This window comes from Mauremys reevesii, linkage group 1 (assembly GCF_016161935.1).
Source record: "Mauremys reevesii isolate NIE-2019 linkage group 1, ASM1616193v1, whole genome shotgun sequence".
Lineage (NCBI taxonomy): Eukaryota > Metazoa > Chordata > Testudines > Geoemydidae > Mauremys > Mauremys reevesii.
This window is the reverse complement of record NC_052623.1, coordinates 288,075,442-288,101,632: the sequence shown is the minus strand read 5'-3', so window position 1 is coordinate 288,101,632 and position 26,191 is coordinate 288,075,442. Positions and strand designations below refer to the sequence as shown.

The 26,191-nt window shown below is 43.2% G+C and overlaps 1 protein-coding gene across 2 annotated transcripts in view; it reads left to right on the top strand.

The window, feature by feature from the left end:
- Nucleotides 1-26,191, top strand: part of ACSS3 (acyl-CoA synthetase short chain family member 3) — a 119,250-nt gene that overhangs the window by 25,497 nt on the left and 67,562 nt on the right. For both annotated transcript variants that reach the window (XM_039520722.1, XM_039520720.1), the window contains exons 4-8: nucleotides 6,072-6,206; nucleotides 6,497-6,637; nucleotides 9,707-9,787; nucleotides 9,878-9,973; nucleotides 22,781-22,932. In XM_039520722.1, the coding sequence (XP_039376656.1) occupies nucleotides 6,072-6,206; nucleotides 6,497-6,637; nucleotides 9,707-9,787; nucleotides 9,878-9,973; nucleotides 22,781-22,932 (605 nt within the window). The remainder of the gene's footprint in view (nucleotides 1-6,071; nucleotides 6,207-6,496; nucleotides 6,638-9,706; nucleotides 9,788-9,877; nucleotides 9,974-22,780; nucleotides 22,933-26,191) is intronic.

Here is a 26,191-nt window from a genome sequence, read left to right as displayed (position 1 = left end):
CTTTCTATTGGATATAGAAAAGTACAGATACAGTACCAGCTTGCCTTAATTTGTCTTGAATTTTAAATAGCTCTGGAAATGCTGCATAGACCATGATGATTGTTAGTCTTCTCAGATATTGACTGTGCTATAGACATAAGTCAATTGAGATGAAGTGATTATGGAATGGGAGTACAGGCATTTGTTATAACCTCCTCTCACTTGAAGTGGAGCATATATATACTTCACTACACTGAAATAAGATACTTTTTTCTGATGGCCATTAAATGTCTGTTAGATCTAAACACACCATTTGTTTAAGCATCTTATTTTAATACTTTGAAAAATGTAAAACGAAAACTGCAAGGACACTTCAAATATGATGTGGTCGGATGTACAGCTTATAGATGCTGTGCTTTAAATCACTGAAGCCTCTTGAGGTATGTCTACATTGCAGTTAAACACCCATAGCTGGCCCATGTCAGCTCACTCCGGCTAAGAGTCTGTTTAATTGCAGTGTAGACATTCAGATGCAGTTTTTCATTTACAACCCATTTTAGCATGAAATGGGATCATCACTGTGTCTCAGAGAAGCTTCTTCCAAAAATGGGGTGCTATCACCTGATGGACACTGGAAAGAACAGACCAAAAACAGTACTTGAACAAAACCCCTGTCCCAAAATCATCATCTTTCCTGTCATAGCTAGGAGCACAGGGGCTGGGTGCTAGTAGAGAGCAGATTCCGGTCACTGAATGTCAGCAATCAGGGCCTGCAGCAGAGCTAGTCTCTAGGCAACCTCATCAGTACAGCTGTGCTGCAGCAGGCTGCCTTATGGCCCCGTTCCCTGATTGGCTGGAGAGGCCAGTAGGCCAAAAGCAGTTTGCTGGCTGCTCAATGCTCATGTCTGTCAGTGTAACTGCTTCTGTATTATCTTCCTGCCTTGCGCTCAGCCTTGCCTCGGTCCTGCCACTACCTCGAACCCCTCTTTGCCTGCTTTCCTGCTTCCTCCAGCTTCTGCCCTCTGGTTTGACCCTTGGCTCCAGCTTCTGCCTCTGACCCTAGTCCCAGGGTCTAAAATTGGTCCTGATGCCTGACCACTAGGCTAGCCTGCCCTTCTGCTGGTTGCCTGACACTGATACACAGACCTACCAGCAGCAGGGGGGTGGTTGCCACTGCTCTCCTCCTTGCACCATGAGTTCCTCAGCTTTGCTCCACCAGGCCACAGGGGGACTGGAGTGACCTGTTCCTGGCCCAGGAGCAGGCTATGTCTCGCAAGTGAAGTGGAAGGGACTCTGTGGCTTGGGGCTCCTCTCCAGGTGGTAATGCCTACCTACTCACAGGGGCTATTACAGGGACAGGGAGTGCCCGGGCAATCATGGGGAGGAGCAGGCACAGGGAGGGGGTTTCGAGGCCCAGCTATTCACAGGGGCACTTGTGGCTTGAAATAAATAAAAGGAATTACCTCTTCACATAACACACAATCAAACTGTGGAACTTGTTGCCAGGGGATATTGTGAGCTATAACCAGGTTCAAAAAAGCCTTAGATAAGTTCGTGGAGGATAGGTCTGTCAATGGCTATTAGCCAAAATAGTCAAGGATGCAACCCCATGCTCTGGGTCTCCCTAGCCTCTGACTGTTTTTATGTTGGAGGTGGGGATAGGGGAACGGAGGTGCTTTACATTCCTGGGGGAGCTGGTCAGGAGGGGGGCCACTACTCATGAGTGCAGCCTCTTGTTCCCTGTGGCCTATCTGTGCGGCAGTCGGTTGTCTTGTCAGGCTCCCTGCCTGTCTCACTCCCTCACTGTGCTGTCGCAGCAGCCACCAACAGGGCAATTTAACCTTCCCTGCGCAGGCATGCTGAGGAAGTCTGTGGGGTCTCCGAGGAGGGAGCCGTGTCCAGAGAATTCAAGCAGGGACAAAGTCAGAGTAGAAACCGGAAAAATACAAATATTGGATTTTTCAAAACCCAGGAATTTTCCAGAGGTTTTTGGTGGAAAAAAACAAAAATAAGGGGCCCGATTTATTCTGAACAAGGCTACTGTTCTTGCACACAGATACATCTATAAATGGCTACTCCTGATTATCATCATGATGATTGGACCATTTGTGTGATTAGGCACCAAGATGATGAGCCTGGCACTTAAGAGACATGGTTGCCTCAGAATAATGGCAGCCCAATCTTATGTTTAAAGAACTATTTATTTATTTTTGTAATACATATTGTTTTTTAAAAAGTCCACTCTTCCATAGATTTTAAAAAGCAACTATATACCTTTATTACCCACTCTTACAGTATGATTAAGGCTAAGATTTTGTGTCAGATACTTTTAGTAAAAGTCCAGACAGGTCATGGGCAATAAGAAAAATTAATTGGAGCCCTTGGCATGTCCGTGACTTTTACTAAAAACATCTGTGACAAAGTGGGGAGCTACAGAGTCCCCATACCGCTTGCAGCAGCCGGTGCTCCAGGGTGGCAGGAGCTGTGGGGTCCCCCTGCTATCTGCAGCGGCCAGGAGCTGCAGGGCAGGTCCTTACTGCCCATGGTGGCTTGGAGCTGCAGGGGGCCCCCGCCACCTCAGGCAGTGTGGGTACCCATAGCTCCCGGCCACTGCTGGTGGTGGGGGGACCCTGCAGCTCCCAGCCACCACGGGCTGAAATCACAGAGGTCTCACGGATTCTGTGACTTCTGCAATCTCCGTGACAAACCATACTTAAGGCTATGATTTTTATCTGCTTTTATGTAGAATGTTACAGAATACTTGACTGCAACTCCTCTTTAGTCCTATCTCATATGGATTATATGCCCACACAGTGGCAGCTAGTCCGGCTAGTAAAACTATGTAAACATTAGTCTTCCCTTCTGCCCCCCCCCCCCGCCCTTAAAATTTCCCGCCATTGCACTACCACCAATGCAGCTCCACTAGTGGAATCAACAGAGTGCGTGTAGTATTGTCAGTCCCAAATTACGAGTCAGAACCACAAAATCAAAAATGAGCTTCTTAATGTGAGGGTTCTGTTCATTGGTCTTCTGTTTTCTAATCCTTATCATTCTCTATTCATGCTGTTCTCCACATCCATGAGGGCTAGAAACTTACTAAAAAAAATAAAGCTGACATGCTCATGTGACAACTTTACTCCAGAACAACAAATGAGCACAAGTCTTATGGTAAAAGTGCTTAGTGTAGCTCAGATAGTGGTAGCAGCAGTAAAGTCCATTTATTTATGTCTGAATAGTGGTGACAGCATAGAATTTTCAGAAGCCTTTTTGAGGCATTCTAACTTTGCACACTCAGCAGTTGACTTCCCAATGATCTGCCACACACCATCCACCCATCCATCTCCTTGCTGGTCATCCCCTACTATGATGACCCAACACCATTCCTTCCATAATAACTTCCTTGCATTATTTCTGTTTCTATGCCTGATGTAACCAAAGTACAAAAGTTTGTGCCTGTTGATTTCTGAGAGCAAATTCCACTTCTCTTCAGTAATATTTTTAAAATAAGCATCTGTTCTCTTCCATCCAGGAGATGCACAAGTGTCTTTGCTAGTACCACATCTTAAAGACTTTAGTTTTCTTCTTGTCAGTTAGTTTCCAAGGAATTCCATCCATAAGTCATTATGAAAAAATAAGCTTTTTATTTTTCTCATAGCAACTTATGGTTGTGAATTCTGGGAAACTAATGCTGCTGACAAGCAGAAAATTGAAGCTTTTGAAATATGGTAGAACAGATGCTGGATTTCAATCATTGTTTAATTTAATCCAGGCTTGTACAACTCGTAAAGCGGCGCGGGCCATATTACTACAAAGAAAACAGCTGAGGGCCGAACCCCCCGGCCCTGCTGAACCCCCCCCCCCAGTGCCGCCAAGCCCCCCCAAAACACAACATCCCCCCAGCGCCACCCAGCCCCGAAACAGTGGTATTGAACCTTGGTAATATGTTATAGTGGGCCCCTAAGGTAGTAAAATTAAGGTAAAAGAAAAATGTCTTTTTGCTAGAAGTAGAAGAAGATCTTCCCCCAACCTTGTAATCAATTGCCCTGTTGAATGAATGAGGTGTGAATGAGGAAGGTGTGGAAGGCAGCACCTCCAGACAGCTGCAACCCTTGGAGAGGGGATGGGAGCCAGACCAGATCAGTAGAACAGGTCAGCCACTGACTCCTCGCTCGCCTCCTCAGCCCCCCACCCCTCCGGCTCATCTACTCACCCCCCCCCCACTGCCCACCCACTTGCCTCCTCAGCTCTCCACCCCCGCTGCCGGCTCACCTGCCCCCCCCGCCACTGCCCGCCCGCTCGCCTTCTCAGCCCCCCCCCCCCCCCCGGCTTGCCTTCTCAGCCCCCGTCACTGCCCGCCCGCCTCTTCAGCCCCTCTCCCTCACCCACCACTTGCCTACTCACCTCCCGCGGGCTGCACAGTGAGCCCACCTACTCACTCCCCCGCGAGCCACACAGTGAGCCCACACGGGCCGCATGTTGTGCAGGCCTTTTAATCTGACTGAGAGCAGATATGGATGACAAGATGGTTAAAGCACTGGTGTCGTCTGATGCCCTGTCTGTATAAAGCTGCCGATTGTGTAATATATATTACAAACACATACATAATAACACATTGCATAAATTATTTTTAATAATAAAGTATCAGCATATAAGTAAGTTTGAAGGTTATGAAACTTTCAAATTTTGATTTTTTTAAAGAAAATTGATTTTATTCAATTTTAAAAATCTTGATTATCTGTGAAAGTCCAGAGACAAATTGGACAGCAGGAAGGCAAGATGGGATGCATAGGGGACAAGCAGGAATGTGTGTAGCCTACACTGAAGGTAGGGGAATGGGGATTTCAGAGGGAAAAGAGTTTGCATATCCCTCTCACCTCAACACCAGAAAGCAGGACAGGAGAGCTAAAGATAATGGGAAGAAGGCTGTATGTGAGCAGGTTGTGAGCAGAGATGTGAAGGAAGCATGGCAGGGTTAGCAGGGATATGGCGTGAGAGAGAGCAAAGATAGGAAAGGGTAGGGGGTGAAGCATGGGGGAGCCATTTATGACACTCGCAATCAATGCCCCTATACTCTGGAGAAAATATTCATCTTGCCTAGCATGAGTTTCACTCCAATTAACTTGATCTTGCCTGAGAATAGGTTTGCAGCATACAGAGTGGCTGGGGAAGGATAATCACATGGGACCCCTTAAACAGCAACTTCAGCAAAATTAGCCCTGACTAGTCTATAAACATAACAATGGGAGACAATAGTTGTTAGTATTTTAGATTAATTACAAACTAATTTATTCAAATGTAGCCTCCACATGACTTTAATTAAGCTGAACTATATGGAAAGTTTGAAGATTCTATCTTATTCTGTTGTTGAGGTTATTCTGGTCAAAAAGAGAGAGATGATAAATGCTGAACTTTATTTTTTTTAAAAAAAGCTCATTTCAAAAAGATTTTTAAAATATTTTTAACTCAGACTAATTAATGAATTTCCTTAACTAACAAATTTGGAGATGGTACACTGTATTATTCATGCATAAGAAAGCTACTCAAGTCCCATTCTAAGTTCAAAGCTTAACTCATCTGTAACTATAGAGTTGGGGCCACTGCCTCCATCATGAGATTTCTGGTAATATACACAATAAACTATCTTGGTCAGATTGTGAGATTGCACAGTATAAACTAAGAGCACTCTTGTTGTGCTTGCTGTTTTTCAGAGGAGAGAAGATTGGTTCAGTTCTAAATAAGCTGAGTCTGACTATTAGTTGGCTTTTACTTCTTGGAATAGGACTAATATACATTTGGTTTAGTTAATTTTTGGAGGCAAGGTCTTGGAAGTTATGTCAAAACATTTTGTATGTTGTTGTAAAGTCAGAGGTGCCCTGACTTTAAATTGTGCAGTTTAATGTTCTCACTTCCAGTGTAAATGAAGAGTACATGATCTAAACAATCATTTTAAAAAATATAGAAACTTGTATGTGTGAAGAATACAATGTTCTCTTAGAAATGAAGTAAATGTGTGTATTGTGTGTAAGGGCTTTATTTACTGAATAATTTTTATGGCAAACTTTTTTAATATACTATGATCCTCTTTACTTTAGCCCAAACTTGTTGTAACTGCAACTTTTGGGATAGAACCAGGAAGAAGAGTGGAATACATGCCGCTTCTAGAAAGAGCACTGGAGATGATACAACACCAACCTGAGAAAGTTCTCATATACAGTCGACCTCACTTGGTAAACTTATAGTTGTTCTTGCTTATTAACTTTTTACGTGTCTTCTTGGTGTCCTTTTTTTTCCTTTTTAATCAAATATGTTTTGCTGTGCATTTTAATTGAGATCTTTCATGTCATGAGATTTAAATAACTTTTAATTAGCTAGTAGAGCTTCTGTGTCTGAGAGATTAGGTATACTAGCTTTGTTGAAGGTATCCATATGGGAGACTGGATGCTGCATATCTTTTGAGCCACTGTCTTTTATTCCATCTGATATTTCATTGAATATTTCTGTGTTTCTTGGTGTATAGGGAACTGTTCCTCTAGTCTCAGGTCGTGATCTTGATTGGGATGAAGAAATAGCAAAAGCCAAGCCTCATGATTGTGTTGCTGTTCGTTCAGATCATCCACTTTACATTCTTTATACGTCAGGAACGACTGGCTTGCCCAAGGTAGGGTACTATCTTTAGTATAAATACCTGTGACCAAACTATTTTCTGTTCCATATCAGAGAGCATTTAATTAAAAGGCTGAAAATGTTTGCCAAAGCTCACCTCAATGAATTATAAGCATTGTTAGAACTGCTTTGATCTCATTTACTCACATTTCATTACTTTAACTTTTTAAGATTTAAAGTTCATTGTCTTCCAATAAATCATATTAATGGATCTAAATGTGAATGACATAAAATAAAATGCATTCTAATCTAAATGTTTGTTTAATATAAATTCTTTAGGAGAAGGGACATATTTCTTATCTATGTATGCACCCTCTATATTAGCAGTGTGATATGTTTATATAATAATTTAGTGATAGGTTGGTCAACAGTATTTACTTTGTGATCACTTGTTTGTTTTATACTGAATAAAGGAGGATTAGATAACAGTCCATGAATTTTAACTGGAATCAGGGTGTAATGTTGATTAATGTCAAATGTAATGTTCATATGCTCCTTTTTTTTTTTTTTTAAATGTAGGAAGTTGAGATTGAATAAGGTTAGACAACTAAGGCAGCATGTGCTTTTCAAATTCAGTCAGTTATATATCTTCAGAAGAATTCTGATATGCTGAGCAGAACACAGAATGCCCCAAACTTTTTTCTTGTCTACTTTATTGCTATATTAAAAGATTTTCCTGTGTATATTTGTATATTTTTTCCAATTCTCCCCCCCCGCCAAGCCCCCAGGAACTTTAGCCAAAAACTTAAGGTATCCAAGAATTAATGAAAATTTACATTTTTGTCTGCTGTCCCCCATTATTTTAAGATTAAATGTCAAACCTGTTTCACCTTTGCCTGTTGGCTGACTCTCTTGCTAAGAGCAGTCTAAAACTGTACACTACTAAAGCAGCAGCCCATAGGGTTTGTATTAGAACTTTCTTACCGCAAAGGAAAGGAGTATTTCTTCAGTAAAATGTCTGAAGCAATACTCCATTTAATCACATATGATGCAGATTTAAGTGTCTTCTCAAACACAGTAAAAAGGTTTCCCCTCATGGGAGAGCGATGGGAGGGTGGAGGAAGCATCTAAAAGACTAAGTGGAAAGCCCATTATATCTTTGTGGAAAACAGACACTTAATATCTGTCAGTCTGTGAGTTAATTAACTCTTTCTGGCCCTAGGTCACCTTTCAATGAGACATTTCTCCTCCCTTGGTGTTCACACCTCAACTGCTAGAAGAGGGCCTCATCCTCCCTGATTGAACTAACCTCGTTATCTCTAGACTGATTCTTGCTTGCATATTTACACCTGCCTCTGGAAATTTCCACTGCATTCATCTGACAAAGTGGGTATTCACCCACGAAAGCTCATGCTCCAATACGTCTGTTAGTCTATAAGGTGCCACAGGACTCTCTCTTTCGCTTTTTACAGATCCAGACTAACATGGCTACCCCTCTGATACATAATATCATGACACTTAACTCTAAACTGTTTTTGGTTTACTGATTCTAGGGACTGTGGTAGATGGGTGGGAGTAGGTAAGAGCATGTCACTGAGAAATCTGGGTCCAGAGGCGCCAGCTATGTGCTTTTCCATCCCTTTCACTTGCCCCATTCTGGTACTGCAAAAACTTTTCTATATCATAACAAGTTGGAAAGAGAGCTGTGTAGTGCTGGTGGCTGGGTGAGGTCAGTGGAATACATAATGAATGGCCTGGTAGGTGGAGGAAAATATTGAGTGAGCAGAACCGGGGATAAATAGCTAAAAATACAATTGCACAACAAGAAGAAAACCAAATAAGATGGAGAAATGGGGGCAGAGAATAGAAAAGAAAATCTTAAAATAGAGGCAATGACTGGCATGAAAGGACATAGGTTGAGAGAGGGGGAAGGGATTCCCAGGTGCCTATTCATCTTGAGGTGAAATACAACTAAAAAGGCTAGGAACGCTACTTACCCTCAGTGACTAGGAGCTTTTAACAAACAGATAGCAATACAGTTAATCAAAGCACAGAGGAGTCAAATGCATGATGCTTCTTTTGGAGAATTAAAATAAAGTACTTAGATGAAATGGCAAAGTTATTTGTGGGGTATTACAGCTAAGCTTATATAAGTAGGTGCACATAGGTCCTGTGATCCCCACTCTTCCAAAATTTCTAGCGACTGCTGTGCTAACTGCATCCCAGAAGCAACTTTTAGATGTCAATAGAGTTGGCCAAAACTCGTAATTTCCAGTTAGGGGAAAATTTCCACTTTTTGAAATTTGATTTAGACTGGAATAAAACATTTTTTTTCAAAATTTCCTGCAACCCACACATTCTATTTAAAATTTTGCTTTGAAAACTTCAATACATGATGTTTCCAAAATGAAATAGGCTCCCCAGGACCCTGCCACTAGTGTATGAAATTGATTGTGATTCTTGTCAGTTTTTCTTCTGCCCTATGCTGTACAGTACTGGTGAAATAGCAGCCGGATAGCCAATCTGTCAGACTCAGTATGTTTTTGTGAAACATTCTGGGCTCAATGAATCCGCATTGAGCTAGTTTGGTTGGAAATTCTCGATCAGCTCTAGTTCTCAACATAACTGACTGTGCAAGATGCTGTTAACAACAATATATATAATATTCCATAGCATGGTGCTTATGTTCTGTTACTGAAGAGAAGGAGAGGATTAATTTCTGTACAGACTTGCATTAAATTTTCTTTTATTTTAAATGTTTTATAACATTTGTTTGTAAATGTGTGGAAAACTGATTTTAAAGAGAGGATTTTAGCTGGGTGATGGTTGTGTTGTGTAAATAATTGAGATCAGATCTATTTTTTTGCTCTGTCTTTTGAACTGATCCTCCAGGTAATAATGCAAAAGTTAATTTTAATCCGTGCTTGGCCTTTCTTCAATGGGACTACTTGTATGAGCAAATATTTGTAGGATTGGGCTGTTATATTATCCTGATATGGCAGGGATGTCAAAGTTGAAGTTAGACAACTTTAAATATTCTAGCTAATTTATAGTAATGAGATTTTTTTAATAGAGATTTAATGTGTGTTTGCCTTTTAAGTGATCTTAATTTTAAATTACTTAGGGTGTTGTTAGACCAACAGGTGGCTATGCGGTTATGTTGAACTGGACAATGTCAGCTATATATGGACTCAGACCTGGAGAGGTAAGTGCTATTTAAATTGTAGTTGCATGTATTAAAACTTTTTGGAACTCTTTATTTTTTAAACTGAATTTAATTTTTATTTTATTTTAGGTATGGTGGGCAGCTTCTGACTTAGGCTGGGTAGTTGGCCATTCCTACGTTTGTTATGCACCTCTCCTGCATGGGAATACAACTGTTTTGTATGAGGTAAATGCTTGAAAGAGACAGAATATCTTTTATTGGACCAACTTCTGTTGATGGGAGGTACACGTGTTGGAGCTACACAGGGCTCTACTTCAGGTCACTGTTATCACTGTTTGACATTTTACCATCTTAGTGCTATGTTTAGATGTGTTGCTTTTTTAAATTTCTGAGACTATTTCAAAATAAAATTAACTGAACCTAGCATGAACCCTAATCCTGCAAAGACTTTTTCACCTTAATTGTATACATCAGCAGTTCTCAAACTTTAGCAACCCAAGGACTCCCATTTTGATTTAAAATTTTTGGGGACCCCACAATTCCCCCCATGCTCAGCCCTTACCCTGCCCCCTTCACCTAGGCCATGCCCCCATTCACTCCACACACCCCTGTCCCTCGCTCTCCCCCACCTTCACTCTCTTTCACCAGGCTGGTGCAGGGGGTTGGGGTGCAGGCTCTGGGAAGGAGTTTGGTGCAGGGTGCTGGCTCTGGGCTGGGAGTTTCAGTGCGGGGTGAGGGCTCTGGGCTGGGGAAGGGATTGGGGTGGAGGAGGGGGTGAGGTGACTGGCACTTACCTAGGGTGGCTCCTGAAAGCGATCGGCACATCCCTCTGGCAGGGGCTTCTAGGTGGGGGGCCTGGAGGTCTCCATGTGCTGCCTCTGCCTGCAGGCACTGCCCCCTCAGCTCCAATTGGCTTCAGTTCCCAGCCAATGGGAGTTGCAGAGCCAGCGCTTGGGCTGGGGGCAGCGCACGGAGACCCTCCTCTCTGTTCCACCGGGCTACAGGGACATTCTGGCCACTTCTGGGAGCGGCATGGAACCAGGTTCCCTGCTCCTTCTCCACCCTTCCAGTGCCTCCTTCACGCTGGGAAACAGCAGTTCCCGGGCATGAAGGAGACACTGGGAGGGACGGGGAGGAGTTGATCACCGTGGCTAGCAGACCCCCAGGGTTACCCTCGGGGACTCCTAGGGGTCTGTGGACCCCAGTTTGAGAAACGCTGGTATACATAATTCCATTAAAGGCAACAGGACTACATACATATATACAGTTAAATACATATATGTCTTTGCATTAAGTTAGATGCTTGTGGGTCTTTGCATGATCGTGGGCAATAGTGTGCTATCATGAAATAAACGTACGTTTGGGAAGAAATTTGGGATGTTGTTATCCTGGGCCAGCAAAGAATGACTGCTTTGGAGGAAACACTTTCTTAACCATGGAGATAATGGAGGATTGGCTCTAGATGTTTAGTACTGTGGTTCCCAAACTTTTTAGTGCTATGGCTCCCATAAGGATGTTTTAAAACTTGGTGGCTCCCTACAACCAAGTACAGTGTGGGTTTTTTTGTTTTTGTTTTTTTTAAATTGACTTAGGTACTAGATTCAAGAGTTCAGGACACTATAGTTCAGATGGTTTTGCATCTTGACTTGTCCTGCAGTCCCACTCTTCTTTTGGATCATGGTCCTGCCCCATCAGTGCACGGCCCAGCACATGTAGTCCAGTTAAGATCTTCAACCAGTATGAATTAATCAAGGATCTTGAAAATTTTCTCACTAGTTGTTCAGCTTGGGATTTCTTTGCAAAATAAGTCTTCAACTATTATACCTGCTTTGTCAAATCCCATATGCATCAGAAGCTGAGCCATGTAGGCGATGTCTGTGAATTGGAATGGGTTACCTAGGAAGGTGGTGGGATCTCCATCAGAGGTTTTTAAGGCCTGGCTTGACAAAGCCCTGGCTGGGATGATTTAGTTGGCGTTGGCCCTGCTTTGAGCAGGGGGTTGGATTAGATGACCTCCTGAGGTCTCTTCCAACCCTAATTGCCTATTGCCTCTTCTTAACTTGTTTTGTCAACTGCTTTTGGATGTTTTCTGCAAGATAATCATTGTGTCGGTGGATGGTATTATTTGACATAAAAATGGTTATCAGTACCATGGCTACTTGTTCCCCAGTCATAATTTTACACGTCTATTGCTGCCGGAAGTTGAATTGTTTGGTAAATGGTGTGTGCAGACTTACCTTTTGCAATTCACCTGGCCACAACACAAGATCATTTAAAGCATTTTTGAGGAACAGTTGCTTCTTTATACATGACTTCTCTCATCCCTGCCACTCCCCCAAGCTTTAATTCTTCTTGTTTCCAAAAGAAAAATTGCTGCTCTTGTTTTTTGAATTCTGGGTGTTCAGTTTCTAAATGTCTCTGTAGTTTCCCTGGCCTCATGCTTTCATTTACTAACACCTGAAAACAAGTGACATGTTTTGGCTATGGACTTTCCTCAGTAATACTGAGACACGAAAATTCAAATATAATGTAACTATCATCACATTATCTACTTTTCTTCATGTTATGTTTAACGCTGTTAAAACCATCATCTTCTTCAGCCAAACATTAGCTACATGTAGGCTTAGTATGTGGTAAAAGTTGTTCCCTTATAAAGATCAGACACTGATACCCACACACTCCAGGGCATCCACTTTTACCCAGTTTCTAGGGCTCAAGGGTTGACTTAGGCATCCCCACCCGTTCCCAGTTCCTAGGGCTCTGGGGGAAAGGCACCTACCCATATCCAATTCCTAGGGCTCAGGGTGTACTCTTCTGTGGGTTTGCAGGATCTTTTTACCAGTGAAAGAGCCTTACGCAGTAATATCCTTAACCTCTTTTTGTTAACAATTACCAAAACAGAATGCACACGCTAAGCATACAATGCTCACCAATCCCAATAAGGCAGATGAAGTGTTCCTGCTGGCCAGCCAGGATCAGGTCATCCAAGGACTCCAGCTTCTGCATAGTGTGACTGGCAGAGTGTTGAAGTCTGGCAGCTCTGATCTTGGGGCTGTGTCCTGGAGTTGGTCCCAAAGAGCTTCCTTTTGAACCCATTTTATATAGTGAAACTTGAGTCCTGCTTAGCTGTACCTTAACCAAAGTAGTATAAAAAGGTAATTTTCAACAATCCTAGCCCATTATGAAACAATTATTTAACTAATCAGACCCCACTACCATAGTTGATTTACACTGAGCAAAATTAATTATGCAACAGATGGAAACAATCAAAGAACCAGACAGAGATCATACAGATAAACAATAGAAAAGTAGGAACCATAAAGGCAAAAACAATGGAAATATGGGTGTTACAATCAGAACTATTGATAAGTGATTCCTTGCCAGACAGAGTGCTATCAAACAAAGTTTTCTTTAAACATCTTAAGAGATTCCTTGCTTATCTGGTGATGGTGGGCACTATTAGCAAGGGTGCCTTCTTACCAGCCCAATATTACATTGTTTTGATAGAATTGAGAAGGAATGTGAGGATGTGACTTTCAGCTTCTTGGCTCATGGCTGCTGCTCTCCTAATATGGCTGCAGGGAAAGGCCCAAGGCTTTTGCTGTATGCAGTTTTTCTTTTGCCTTATACTGCCAAAGCAGTTCTTTGCTCTCTAATGTCCAGCAGGTGGTGAAAGCCTTTCTGTATCACCTGGGAATATTGGCTTTGGCAGCTGTTATTAGGCTAATGAGGTGATGATAATTGGCAGAGGTTGGAGGCATGCACTTCATAAATTTCTCTATGCCTGCCATATTTTGGACATACTGCTTTCTGAACGTTTCAACTGAGGCTTCGAAATAGCAGGATCTGGAGACTGACCTGAATCACAAGGGGTCTGTGTTGGCTGTTGGGAAAGTTGTCAAATACTATCCTTGTTGATGGCAAAAGGTGGCTGTTGTTCTCTTGCAATACAAAGCACAGGTCAGGCGTACAGCATTTTGTCAGTGTGCTGACCTAAAAGTGCCGTGCTCCTTAGCATTGTAGTGCAGGCAAAGGTCTTCTGCCACTGCCTGTGATGACAGTTTTTCTCCTGTGCAATCATTGGTGTCATAGCCCCACAAATTGTGGTGGCTGTTGAAGTCGTCTATGTGATGGTGGGGTGGCTTGAAGGTGGAAGCACTGCGAGAGGGCTAGTTCGTTAATGGAGGTTTATAGACATTCACTACCATCAAGTCGCTGACCTGGATGGCGATGGAATTAGGGGTTGTGTTAGGGAGTACTTGTATAGGACTCTTCATATCACCTTTGGCATAGGTTGCCAGGCCTTGTTTTGGATGGAAGACTGCTAAGATGGGTTTATCTGTTGATCTTGGAGCGATGGCTTTTTCAGTCAACTTATATTTCCTCCAGTCAGTTTTATCAGTTCATAGGATCTTTGTGAGGTAGTTGCATTTTGTGCTGGATAAACCCTTGATATTTAACTGCATTATATGCAATGAGGGGCCAGTGTCTGGTTTGACTTGAAAGGGGCCATTTTTGCCATTGTTTTGCTGACCTGTAGGCCTTTTTGTGACGTTTGATCACCAATTTAGTGACATTCGTTGTGCTTACATACATAGGAGGAAAGAGACCACAAGCAGGTTCTCATTTCATCCCTCAACAAATTATGAAGGTGTTCCTACCCTAGGACATCAACCAGCACATGTGTGCAGCACAAAGTTTGGGGTGGTTAACATAAATTGATGCCACAATTGGGTTTGTGGTGGTTATCTTACAAGTGAGGCAAGTGGAAGTCTGCGATCCGGACCATTATTTAAAAGCTAAACTGTTGTTAATTGTAGAGAGGTTTCTTTTTGTTAACATTTGAAGGGAAGAAAATGAGTGACTTGGAAGGAGAGTGCACTCCTGGTAAGAGGGTCAGGTATGCTTTAGTAGGAGCATTGCCAGCAGATCAAGGGAAGTGATTATTCCTCTTTATTTGGCACTGGTGAGGCCACATCTGCGTCCAATTTTGGGCCCCCCAGTACAGAAAGGATGTGGACAAATTGGAGAGAGTCTAGTGAGGGTAATGAAAATGATTTGGGGGCTGGGGCTCATGACTTATGAGGAGAAGCTGAGAGAACTGGTCTTATTTAGTCTGCAGAAGAGAAGAGTGAGGGGGCGGGGATTTGATAACAGCCTTCAAGTATCTGAAGGGGGGTTCCAAAGAGGATGGAGCTCGGCTGTTCTCAGTGGTGGCAGATCACAGAACAAGAAGAAATGGTCTCAAGTTGCAGTTGGGGAGGTCCAAGTTGGATATTAGGAAAAATTATTTCACTAGGAGGGTGGTAAAGCATTGGAATGGGTTACCTAGGGAGGTAGTGGGATCTCCATCAGAGGTTTTTAAGGCCCGGCTTGACAAAGCCCTGGCTGGGATGATTTAGTTGGCATTGGTCCTGCTTTGAGCAAGGGGTTGGATTAGATGACCTCCTGAGGTCTCTTCCAACCCTAATCTTCTCTGATTCTATGCCAGCTCCAAGAAGGGCAGCATGGCCTGTATTTAACCCAGCCCCATATAGTAGAGAGCAACAAAAGTGGAGTGATTGGCATGCACGGTTTGAAATGGCGGCCAGTCTGAATGAGTGAGCTGAGTACACTAAGCTGAAGTTCCTGAGCCTGTTGCTCATAGAGAAAGACAGAGAGGATGAGGATTTAGCAGTAAGCTTTGACAGGACTATAAGTGTCTTAACAGATGCCCTTACACATTCTTTGGAGCCTGCAGCATGCACTGGTTGAGTTTGGACAGCTTTTCTCAACTATAGGAAGAAGCCAGAGATTGGTTGTGATCACTTTCCCATAAGCAGGCCCTGAGATGCAAGATGCTTTAGCCTGAGATCAGTTAGTCAGTTACGTTTTTAGTGGGGAGATGCAACTACAGCTCCGGATGGGGAAGACCCAAAGATTAGATGAAACTATCAAACTAGCTATAGAGATGGAACTGGGGAGGAGACTGGAAGTTTTAGTTTTCAAGGTACTGGTGCTAGGATGTATGTCCATTCTCTGGAAGAAGAGAAGGGAGGTCGAGACACCATCGTATGAGTCACGGGTCATATAGACGGTGTCGGGAGTGTTAGAATTATGGGATGAACTGGATCAGCTTAAGGAGGCTGTGAAGATTTAGGCCCAGTGCAAGTTCCCATGGAAATATCAGCCCAGATTATGATGGATGTGGGATCAAAGTGAGGAAGCGGATGGATGCTGGCATTGTGATAGCCCTGACCATTTTTGGAGGGAATGCCCAAGGAGGAAGTGGCACTTGGGGAAGGGAAACAGAAGAGAGCAGGGTCCTAATGCTTAGAGAGACAGAAGAGGTCAGCAGGATAATAGATTGGCATAGGAGTGAGCAGGAAAATACTGATATAGAGAAATTGATAAGATGGAAAAGAATGGATAGTGGATAGTTCCCAGAGGAAATTTAGTGTCATCCTTGCCTGAAAAGCTATCGGACTTGTGTCCTGAGCTGAGTGTTAGACCAGTATCTCCTGTCTAGCACTTTCCTCCCTTCCTTCTTGCTGTTCAGCTGTTTTCCCATTGCACCTGGGTTCACATAGAGGATAAGACTTGTATGTGGGGTGGGAAGATCTGTGTTAGCTCATTTTAAGACAGATTCTCTTTATTTGATTTAAAGACATCTGCAGTCACCTGTGTCGGTTAAAGGTCTTCTTTTTAGAAACTTTCCCTTATCTCATTATTTAGTCTTTGAATCAGACATTCTCCCTACTTCATTCCTTTTAGCCTTATAACTCATTATTTTCATGGCCTTCCTTCTACTTGCTAGTCAGGGCCTTCCTTTAAACACTTATATAGTTCCTTAACCAATAAGCTAACTTTAATTCTTTAATTTTATGTTTATCCTACAACCTTCCTAATACCAGTGCCAGTTCTTTTAACTACAAAGGTGTCATCTGCTTGGCAGTACAGGACCAGGATTTGTCACCTAGAAGTTCTGAGTGCAGGAGTGCCAGAACCAGCGGGGAGTTAGGGAAACCATGGCTCCCTCACTTTTAATAGTGGGAGGGCCATGCCCACCCGCTTTTCAGGGGTGGTGCTTCACGGCAGTGCCAGCGTCTTCGTGTGTGTGTGTGTGTGTGTGTGGGCGGGAGAGGGGGCTGAGATGGATCTTAGCTTCCAATTATCATGGGGCTCTGCCCCCTGCTGCTCCTTTCCCCTCCCCAAGGCCCTTGCCAGGCTGGGAGCCGGTCATTGGCAAGAGCCGCCCAGGGAACCTGAGCCACTGTGGGGAGCTCCGGACCCTCCATCTGCCCTGGGTGGCAGTGGAGGTTGGGACATGGACCAGGGTCTGCTCTTGGGCACCCTGGCCCCCCACCCAGGGCAGGTGAAGGGTCTGGGGCTCCCCACAGCAGCCCGGACTCCCTGGGTGGGCAGCTCTTACTACAGCCTGGTTCCAGCTTCCGGCCTGGCCAGGGGGCGGGGCCTCAGGGGGAAGAGGAGGAGTGGGACCTTGGGGCAGAGGTGAAGCCATTGTTCCAGCACTGAGGGCCCCCCCTTTTATGTAGGTTCCGGCACTCCTTTCTGAGTGCAGATATGAAAGAGATGACTCATTATTATTAAAAGTGGAGACATAAACCTGGTCTGAGGGGTCCCCCCAGAGTGCAAACTAGAACTGGGGTACCGCTGATCCCTCTGCCATACCAGTCTGGGTTCCCTCTCACACAGTGATGTTGTGACAAGCTGCAACCCCCTCCAAGCTTGCACTCTCACCAACATCCACAGGCAGGGACCATACCCAGCTATGTTCATGAATGCTCTGGCCAGTCACTACATGAACCAACAATAGAGAGTCTCCAGCCAGAATATTCCCAGCCCCTAACCCCAGAGCTGTACTGTCCTGCCATGGTCAAAAGCTCAACCAGTATGAATTTATTACACAGTCCGCTCTCCCTTGATATGGAGAGGACATGCACAAAGCCTTTGTTAACTGAGCTGAGATTTTTCACTTCACTCAAACCACACTGTTTTAGGTAAAGGATATAAAATAGATTTATTAACTACAGAAAGAGAGATTTTAAGTGATTATAAGTGATAGTAAACAGATCAAAGAAGATTACTTAAGAAATAAACAAAACACAACCTAAATCTCATACACTAAACAGGATTTGAATCAAACAGGGTCTGACCCTTTTAGATAGTACAAGCAGTTTGTAGATGTGTTATACACAGGCAGGAATCCTTTCTTTCAACCTGGGGCCAGCACTTCCCTCAGTTCAGTCTTTGTTTTGAAGGTGTTTCCAGGTGTTGAGTGAGGCTGATTGGTGAAGTCACTCCCCCCTTTTATAGTTTCTTCCCTATGAAGCCAAGTTCCAAGCCAAGTTGCCAGCCCAGTTTGTAGAAGAATACAGGTACACCTCTACTCTGATATAACGCGACCCGATATAACACGAATTCGGATATAATGTGGTAAAGCAGTGACCCGGGCTTAGGGGGGGGAGGGGCTGCGCACTCCGGTGGATCAAAGTAAGTTCAATATAACGTGGTTTCACCTATAACGCGGTAAGATTTTTTTGGTTCTCGAGGACAGCGTCATATTGAGGTAGAGGTGTACCAAAATGGAGTTGAGTATCATATGGTCTAGTCACATGCCTTTGCATGCTTTGCTGAGTCAAAGCAGCCATTATTCATAGGCAGACTGAAGCATCACCCGGAAGGCTCACCAGGTCGGGGATAAGCTTCTCCCAAGGCCTGTTGTTTGCCTTAATGGCCCATTACCTTGAATAGACTCTTCACTATCGGCCGTCTAGACTGGAAGCATCTTGGTTTGTGGGTTTCACCTAGGTGCAATCACATTTGAAATACTGATAGTCAATATTCATAACTCCAGATACAAAATGGTGCATGCATACAAGTAGGATAATTATATTCAGCAAATCATAGCATTTCCAATGACACCGCACAACACAGTTTGTCCAAGATGCATCATAATTATGTCATCATATCATTAACCATACCACTATGATGACTATGGGGTGCAGAGTGTCACACCTAGTGCTAACAAAAAAAGGACAGTTTCTAGCTGCTTCCGTCTATACCACACAAAGGCCAACAAACAGCTTAACATCTTCGTGAGTGGACTCGGGCTAGACCAGGAGTAGGCAACCTATGGCATGGGTGCTGAAAGCAGCACGTGAGCTGATTTTCAGTGGCACTCACACTGCCTGGGTCGTGGCCACCGGTCCAAGGGACTCTGCATTTTAATTTAATTTTAAATGAAGTTTCTTAAACATTTTAAAAACCTTATTTAGTTTACATACAATAGTTTAGTTATATATTATAGACTTATAGAAAGAGACCTTCTAAAAACGTTAAAATGTGTTACTGGCACACGAAACCTTAAATTAGAGTGAATAAATGAAGATTCGGAACAGCACTTCTGAAAGGTTGCCGACCCTTGGGCTAGACCATGACTCAGTTGTGTATCTAGGTGTTACACTGGACCGTAACTTGAGTTTTCGAGCAACACCTTACTAAGGCCACACTGTAAATGAAAGACAAGAAACAGCCTGATCAGCAAACTAGCTGGTTCCTGGAGAGGCAATGTGCAGACATTAAGAAACTCTGGGCTTGTCTTGTGCTATTATGTAATAGAATGTTGCTCCCCTGGTGTGGCTCAGCTCTTCTCACTTGTGACTGGTAGACACTCAGTTGAACAAAACCATGTGTTTAATAACAGATACCATGAAACTGACTGACCTGTCCTGGCTTCCAGTCATGTTCAGCCTCAACCCTCCTGACATCGGGCAACAAGTCGCTTTGCAGAATATGCACCATAAGGTGCAAAGTGTGCCACATCTACCCTGTTTAAAGATGTGTTTAGTCTACTAAGCCCACAGTCACAGCTGTTTGGACAGTTCCCCTAAGGACTTTGATATCCTCTTTGGGTGGCATACTAGGTGACAGGCACTGGTTATGTTTGAAACTTGTTCTTATCTCATGACTGATCCAACAGTCCAGCCCCGTGGTTTTGACCTTCCACAGCATCTTTGGGTAAAACTCAATCACTTCAGACACAGAGGAATCAGATGTGCTGCTAATGACTATAAGTGGGGTCTTTGACTCCCCCTTTGCTCCTGTGGCCAGTTAAAAGATGCAGGTCACATTTGTAGGTTGCATCCATTAACAAGGGCTGCTTGGACTTCGTCATAGACTTGCATAATGCTCTTCACTCAGCTATTGAATGGTTAAGACACTTAGACTAACACAGTTGACTTGATCGTCTAGATAAATGCAATCACAATATGTACATATATATGTAATGCACTCTAAATTGTCATTTATACCAAATGGTGGAGATTTGAGTTTGTAATGTGCATTTGTTTGAGTGCCGTAGTGCAGCATGGTGACATTTGCAATGATCAAATGCTTGCTCTGCACTTGTGGCTTCTTGTCCAATGTTTATGCAAGTGGTATTTTCAATATGAAAGCTGTATATACCTCCTGACTTGGATATAAGCTCTGTGTGATACAGAAAGTTCATCTTCTAAATGTGATCTTTCTAGTGAAAAGGCCCTGGCAATAGCTGTAGAGCTTTGCCTAAAAGCTACTCTGTTTTTACTTAATCTCGATCATTTAAAACAAACAGGTATGGTGACCTTCAGTCCCTGCAGCAGGCAGGAGCAATAAAAATTTTATTAGAAGATCGTTTGCCACCTGGTTTCCTTATTTACAGCACTGTAGAAAATGATTGGTGCTTTTTATCCCTAGCCATGGCTGGGCAAACTGTCACATCTGGTTACTGTTGTTTACTATTCCCCTGGCATGTTTTGAGATATGGAAAGTCAGTGCTTAGTAAAAAGCTGCTATTGTAGCACACCAAAATACAAAGGGACAGATCCTTCCCCCCTCTCCAGCCTTTTTGTGCTGCTGTAGGGGCATGAAGGGGCCAGAAAGCCAGTATGAGCAGCCAGCTGTGGATTTTTGCAAGGTGAGGGGAATCCTGGGTAGCAAAGAGCCAGCATTATTGAATTCTACATTACCACCATGACAATCCATGTCCAGACACCCCAATGGGGGAACAGAAGGTCTGAACCTCCAAAATGAGCAGTTGGGACCAACTGGTTGCATACTGCATAGTTGTACTATAAAAGTGAATTGAGTGGGGTCTTTGATGAAAGCTTGTGATGTTCTGGACTTAGTCACTATGAACTATGTATACAGCTCTGTATACTGTGGTTATGAATCTAGGTGTTTAAGAACAGAGAAAACTGTGCTCCTGATCGGTACTGCAGTTTTATCATTGCCTCACAATAAGGCGGAGGAGCAGCCAAGAGGGGAGAGAACCCAAGCCCGTTCTTTACCCAAAACCAGCTTCAAGTGACCATGACCAGCCCAGGAAATGACAATCGTTGACCATTAATGTTAATGGAAAGACATTGAGACAATTGGGTATTTCCCCACCTTGTATAGCAGTAGTGACTGAAGGAAAAAAACCTGCCAACCCTTTTAAAATGGAAGGGGTTTGAAGCAGGGGTAGTTAACTATTTTTTTTGTCAAAGTCCAAATTTCTTGGTCAAGGTATAGTCAAGGTCCAGACTCCAGAGAAAATAATACCAATAATAATACTACTAAGTAAATAAAAAGATTTTTGGATCCATTCAAAAGTGTCTGACTGTCCAGTTCTTGCCCATGGTCCGTCTATTGACTACCCCTGATTTGAAATGAAATCCATCTTTAATTTGAGGGACAGTCTCGAAGGCAGGAGGCTGTCTGTCAAGACTGATTCCCCACTATGGCTAGGGACATGCTGGGAAACTGTTCAAAGAGAAAAGGTAGCGTATTTTAGAAAAGAGATTTGATCTAATATGGAAGTGCAAAGCCAGAAGGTGTCTTTGTATATTTTCTGTGGAACTTGTCTATGTTTGCTTTTCCTTACTATTTCATCTTTAAATCTGTGGCTTTTCTATTAAATAAACCTTTTACCCCCTAGCAGGTCTCTGTTGTGCAAACTGTGTGACGTGTGAGTGAAACAGTGAACTGATAACTGGGGGGCTGGTTTTATGCCTTTGGGATGACAAATCAGAGGGGAACAGTCCTAGTGTCTGGTACTTCAGAATTTGGGGATGATGCTTTGGGAAGACTTGGGACTGGAAGGGCTGTTGGTATCACCCTGCAAGGAGTAACTAGGCTGATGGCGGTCAGGCTAAGGCCTTGTGCTTGTGGGCAGGCTGCTGACCAGAGACCTGAGCCATAGCAGGACAGCATTAAGACACCCCAAAGTTATTGGTCAGGCAGTTGCAGAACCCCTTACTGCTCTGGGTGAACCCCAGAATATCACAACCACCTTCTGTGCCTCTGCACTGACAGTGTAACTGGGAGAAAGGGAACGTGGCTGGAGTGCTGCTGTGCTCTAGGGACACCTGGGTGCTGAACTAGCCCCTCATGGGTGGCGTGTGAACCCCCAGTTTGGGGAGTCTAGTCCCCTGCCCCAGCCCTTCTGCACAAGGCCCTGCCACTTCTGTCTGAAGTCCTGTCTCCACTCTTGCCTGCCGGGCCAGAGGCGCTCCAAGCCCCCCAGTGTGGCTGGGGTTGTAGTGGGGAGCATTAGCAGAGGTTTGGGGACACTTAGCCTCCCCCAGCCTCCATTACGTGCCACCTATGCAGCCCATTGGGACTCTGAAGCTGTTCTACACTGTTCCAGGACCAGGGTTGGTGCAGAATTGACTCTCCATATCTCCATTGTAGAAACAGCTCTTTCGTGGCTCTCCTTTTAACACACATCCCTCCACCACCTTTTCCTAGCTGCAGCTAGCACTTATTGGGTACAGTTGGAGATTGAGCTCAGAACCTTTTGAGTTTACTTTGAAACATGATGACAGCTTGTGATATTAATGGAATAGCAAATGAATAATCTCATTGTACATTGACAAAGGTATTTCTAAAGTGTTTTTGAAATACAGTTGTTGATGTGTTGATTGCTATTGTTATGCGTTCAAGTCGTGATCTGTCAAGGAATTATGAAATATTTTTATCCTATGACATTTTATATTAATCTCTCCATAGGGGAAGCCTGTGGGAACGCCAGATGCTGGTGCTTACTTCCGTGTGCTAGCAGAGCATGGAGTGGCTGCCTTTTTTACTGCACCAACTGCAATTAGAGCAATCCGTCAGCAGGACCCTGAGGCAGACTTGGGAAAGCAGTATTGTTTGACAAGGTGAACTAAGGATACATTGGAAATTGTTTGTTACAGAAATACACTTGATAGACTGAGGAGAGTATAATGTCTAGAGCTTTGAACACTTAAGCAGTAGAATATAAATATATAAAATACCAACTGTATTTTATTTATATATGTGTAAATGTGTATAGAGCATGTGTGATATATAAATAATCTGCATATATTACACAACATTTACATTAAAATAATATTAAGGTTGCAAAGTCAGGCACGCAAAAAATAAGGAGTGCCTCAATTAAAGTTGCCTGTGCAACCTCCTGGTCTTTAATTATGTCATCACATAGTGCTTTTTCCACAAGACCCCGGCATCATTCAGTGCACAGCATGGACAGAGCTCACTTAATGAGCAGCTAATCAGTGTGTTGTTTTGTCCTTGTGCTCATTGTGTTGTCCGAGGTCTTATTTACCCCACACTATTCAAAACCTGCTCTAAAGACAGAATTATTAATTTCCCAATGGGCTTTTCTGTGGTGCTCATCAGTATAGCATTTGGGAGGCATGCAGATACTAAGTATTTTCACATGATCTCTGTGCAGTGAGGAGGTGATACTTTTCCCATTTTACAGCTAAGATACAGAGAGATCAAAATAATAAGTGTACACTAATTTGGGGTGCATAATCTGAGCAAACTGAAACCTGATTTTTCAGAATTCTTAGCATTGTATGGCACTCTCATGTTCAAAGTACAGTTCGCACTGAATTCAGTTGCAGCTGTGAGCGTGCAGTACTTCTTCAAATTGAAGTCTCAAGTTGGGCACCCAGAAATTAAGGAACACACAGTTATGACTACCTGTGAAAACTTTGGTTTAAGTGACTTGCCTAACACCGTATAGGAACTCTGTTGCAGAGGCAGGGATAGAATCTAGTTCTCCAGAACAACATTAACCGTGCCTTAACCATGAGACTTTCCTTTCTCTTCCTGAAATCCCCTGCCTCATTCACTTATAGGTAAGGCTAAGATTTTTGTCATGGTTATTTTTAGCAGAAGTCACGGACAGGTCATGGGCAATAAACAAAAATTCACAGAAGCCATGACCTGCCTGTGACTTTTGCTGCTGCGGCTCCATGGTTTCCCCTGCCATCATGGTGGCTGGAAGCTGTGGGGCCAGTTCCCCCTCATAGCTGTTGATGACCATATTTCCCAAAGAGAAAAACGGGACACTCTCAGTCTCTTGCCCGAGGCATCTGCCTTCCCCTCCCATGTTCTCCCCCATCCCTGTACAAGGCTGTCACCCATCACTGGAACCCTGAGACGGGACCCCTCAGGAGTCTGTCACCTTGTTGCCTGTGGTTGCTATCGCCTGTCCCTGGAAACCCACTGGCTGCCAGCTCCAGATTCCCTCAGCCCTTGGGTCTGAAGCAGAGAATGTTGGGGAGGGCTCTGGAAGTCAGGGATTCCGTGACTTCCAAGACCTCCATGACATAAACATAGCCTTACTTATAGGTAACCTTCCAGCTTCTGCAACCAATGAACCTACAGACAAGTTTCCTTTACTACACAGCCTTGATTGATTCCTAGAGTACTGTCCATCTTGTGCACTGAATGAAGCAGGGGTCCTATGAAAAAATAGTGTGTGATCATGTAATTAAAGATTGTATCATAATGCATGTGCACAAGAGGGCAAATTAAGGTTGTTGAGAGTGGGGAAAACACTTGGAGCTAGTCAAGGCACTATCTTTTAGTTGTCAAGATAATGTTAGATGATGATAAATTGTATAGTCAATTGCTTAGCCACTCTTTGGTTTGTTATGAAATATACTCAAGAGACCACATAATCAATGTCAGTCAGATTGATTGCTGCAATCCCATAATAATATAATTCAGGAAAAGGGTCCTATAGGATACTAGTCTCTGGGAAGCAATCTTGCGCAGCGATGTTACAGTCACCTCATGCAGAAGGTGTGTTCCCAGAGTTACACATTTCAATTGGCAGTATTTTTAAGATGATTTTGCAAGTTACACATTTCTTTACATCCATCAGTTGGCCTGGTTCCTTAACTTGTTGTTCTGTTCCTTTCCTTATTTTTGTTCTGAATACTAGCAGTCTAGGTATTGGTCTGTGAAGATAACTTCTAGGTTTGTACCATGGTAGAACAATCATATATCTTGTCCTCTTCCTTTGGGATATTCCAGTACTGGCCTGTGAGAATAACTCCCTATCTGTTGCTATGGTAAAATACTCATAAATCCTGATCCTGACACGTTTTCTACCTACTTAATCCAAAAATTACTTCAGGTAATGCAGATGTTATGGGATATATAGTACAGGATTATAGAAAAGGGGTAGGCCAATTTAGGCTATTTAACTACAGTAATATTTGTACTTAATGCATACTAATATATATACTATAATGTATGGTGCAAATAATATATATTATTAATACATACAATATATATATATGCTAGCCAGCATATATTGGCCAGCAGTAAGGTTTAGAGGTAATATAAAGATTATTTAGAAGCAGCAAAGAATCCTGTGGCACCTTATAGACTAACAGAAGTTTTGCAGCATGAGCTTTCGTGGGTGAATACCCACTTCTTCGGATGCAAGCAGTGGACATAAAGATTATTACTTCTCCCTGGTGATACTCTGGCCTGTAAACTGATGCTGCTGAACAGTATGGTAACTACAGGGCTATTGGACCATAGAGTGATCTATTTTAAACATAACTTCAAGAAGCACACAGTGAAATTTAATTTTATCTGCATAAAGCTCAAGTTATTGTGGCTTTATGCAGGGGAAATCTACCCTGACAACTTGAGGTATGAGACCACTCCTGTGTCAGACTGTGGGCATAGAATACTAGTAGGGTGACCAGCTAGCAAGTATGAAAAATTGGGATGAGGGTTAGGGGTAATAGGCACCTGTATAAGATAAACCCCTGAATATTGGGACTGTCCCTATACAATCGGGACATCTGGTCACTCTAAATGCTACCCACTTGTAACAGAGGTATTAGGCATTATTTACCTTAGATGAAAGACAAGTATGAGGGGTATATAGAAGTATACAAAATGATGTTCTTCTGTTATGAGACAGGAAGAACAGAAGTTACTGATCTGGTGTTTAAAAAATGGCATATTCAAACTAACAAGAGTAAATACTTTTCAAAACACCACAGAGTTAGACTGTGTAACTCACTGCTACAGGAAGTCATTGAGGCCATGAATTTACCAAGATTCAAATATAATGGACAACTGGTCTGATCCAGTATGGCAGTTCCTGTGCCCTAC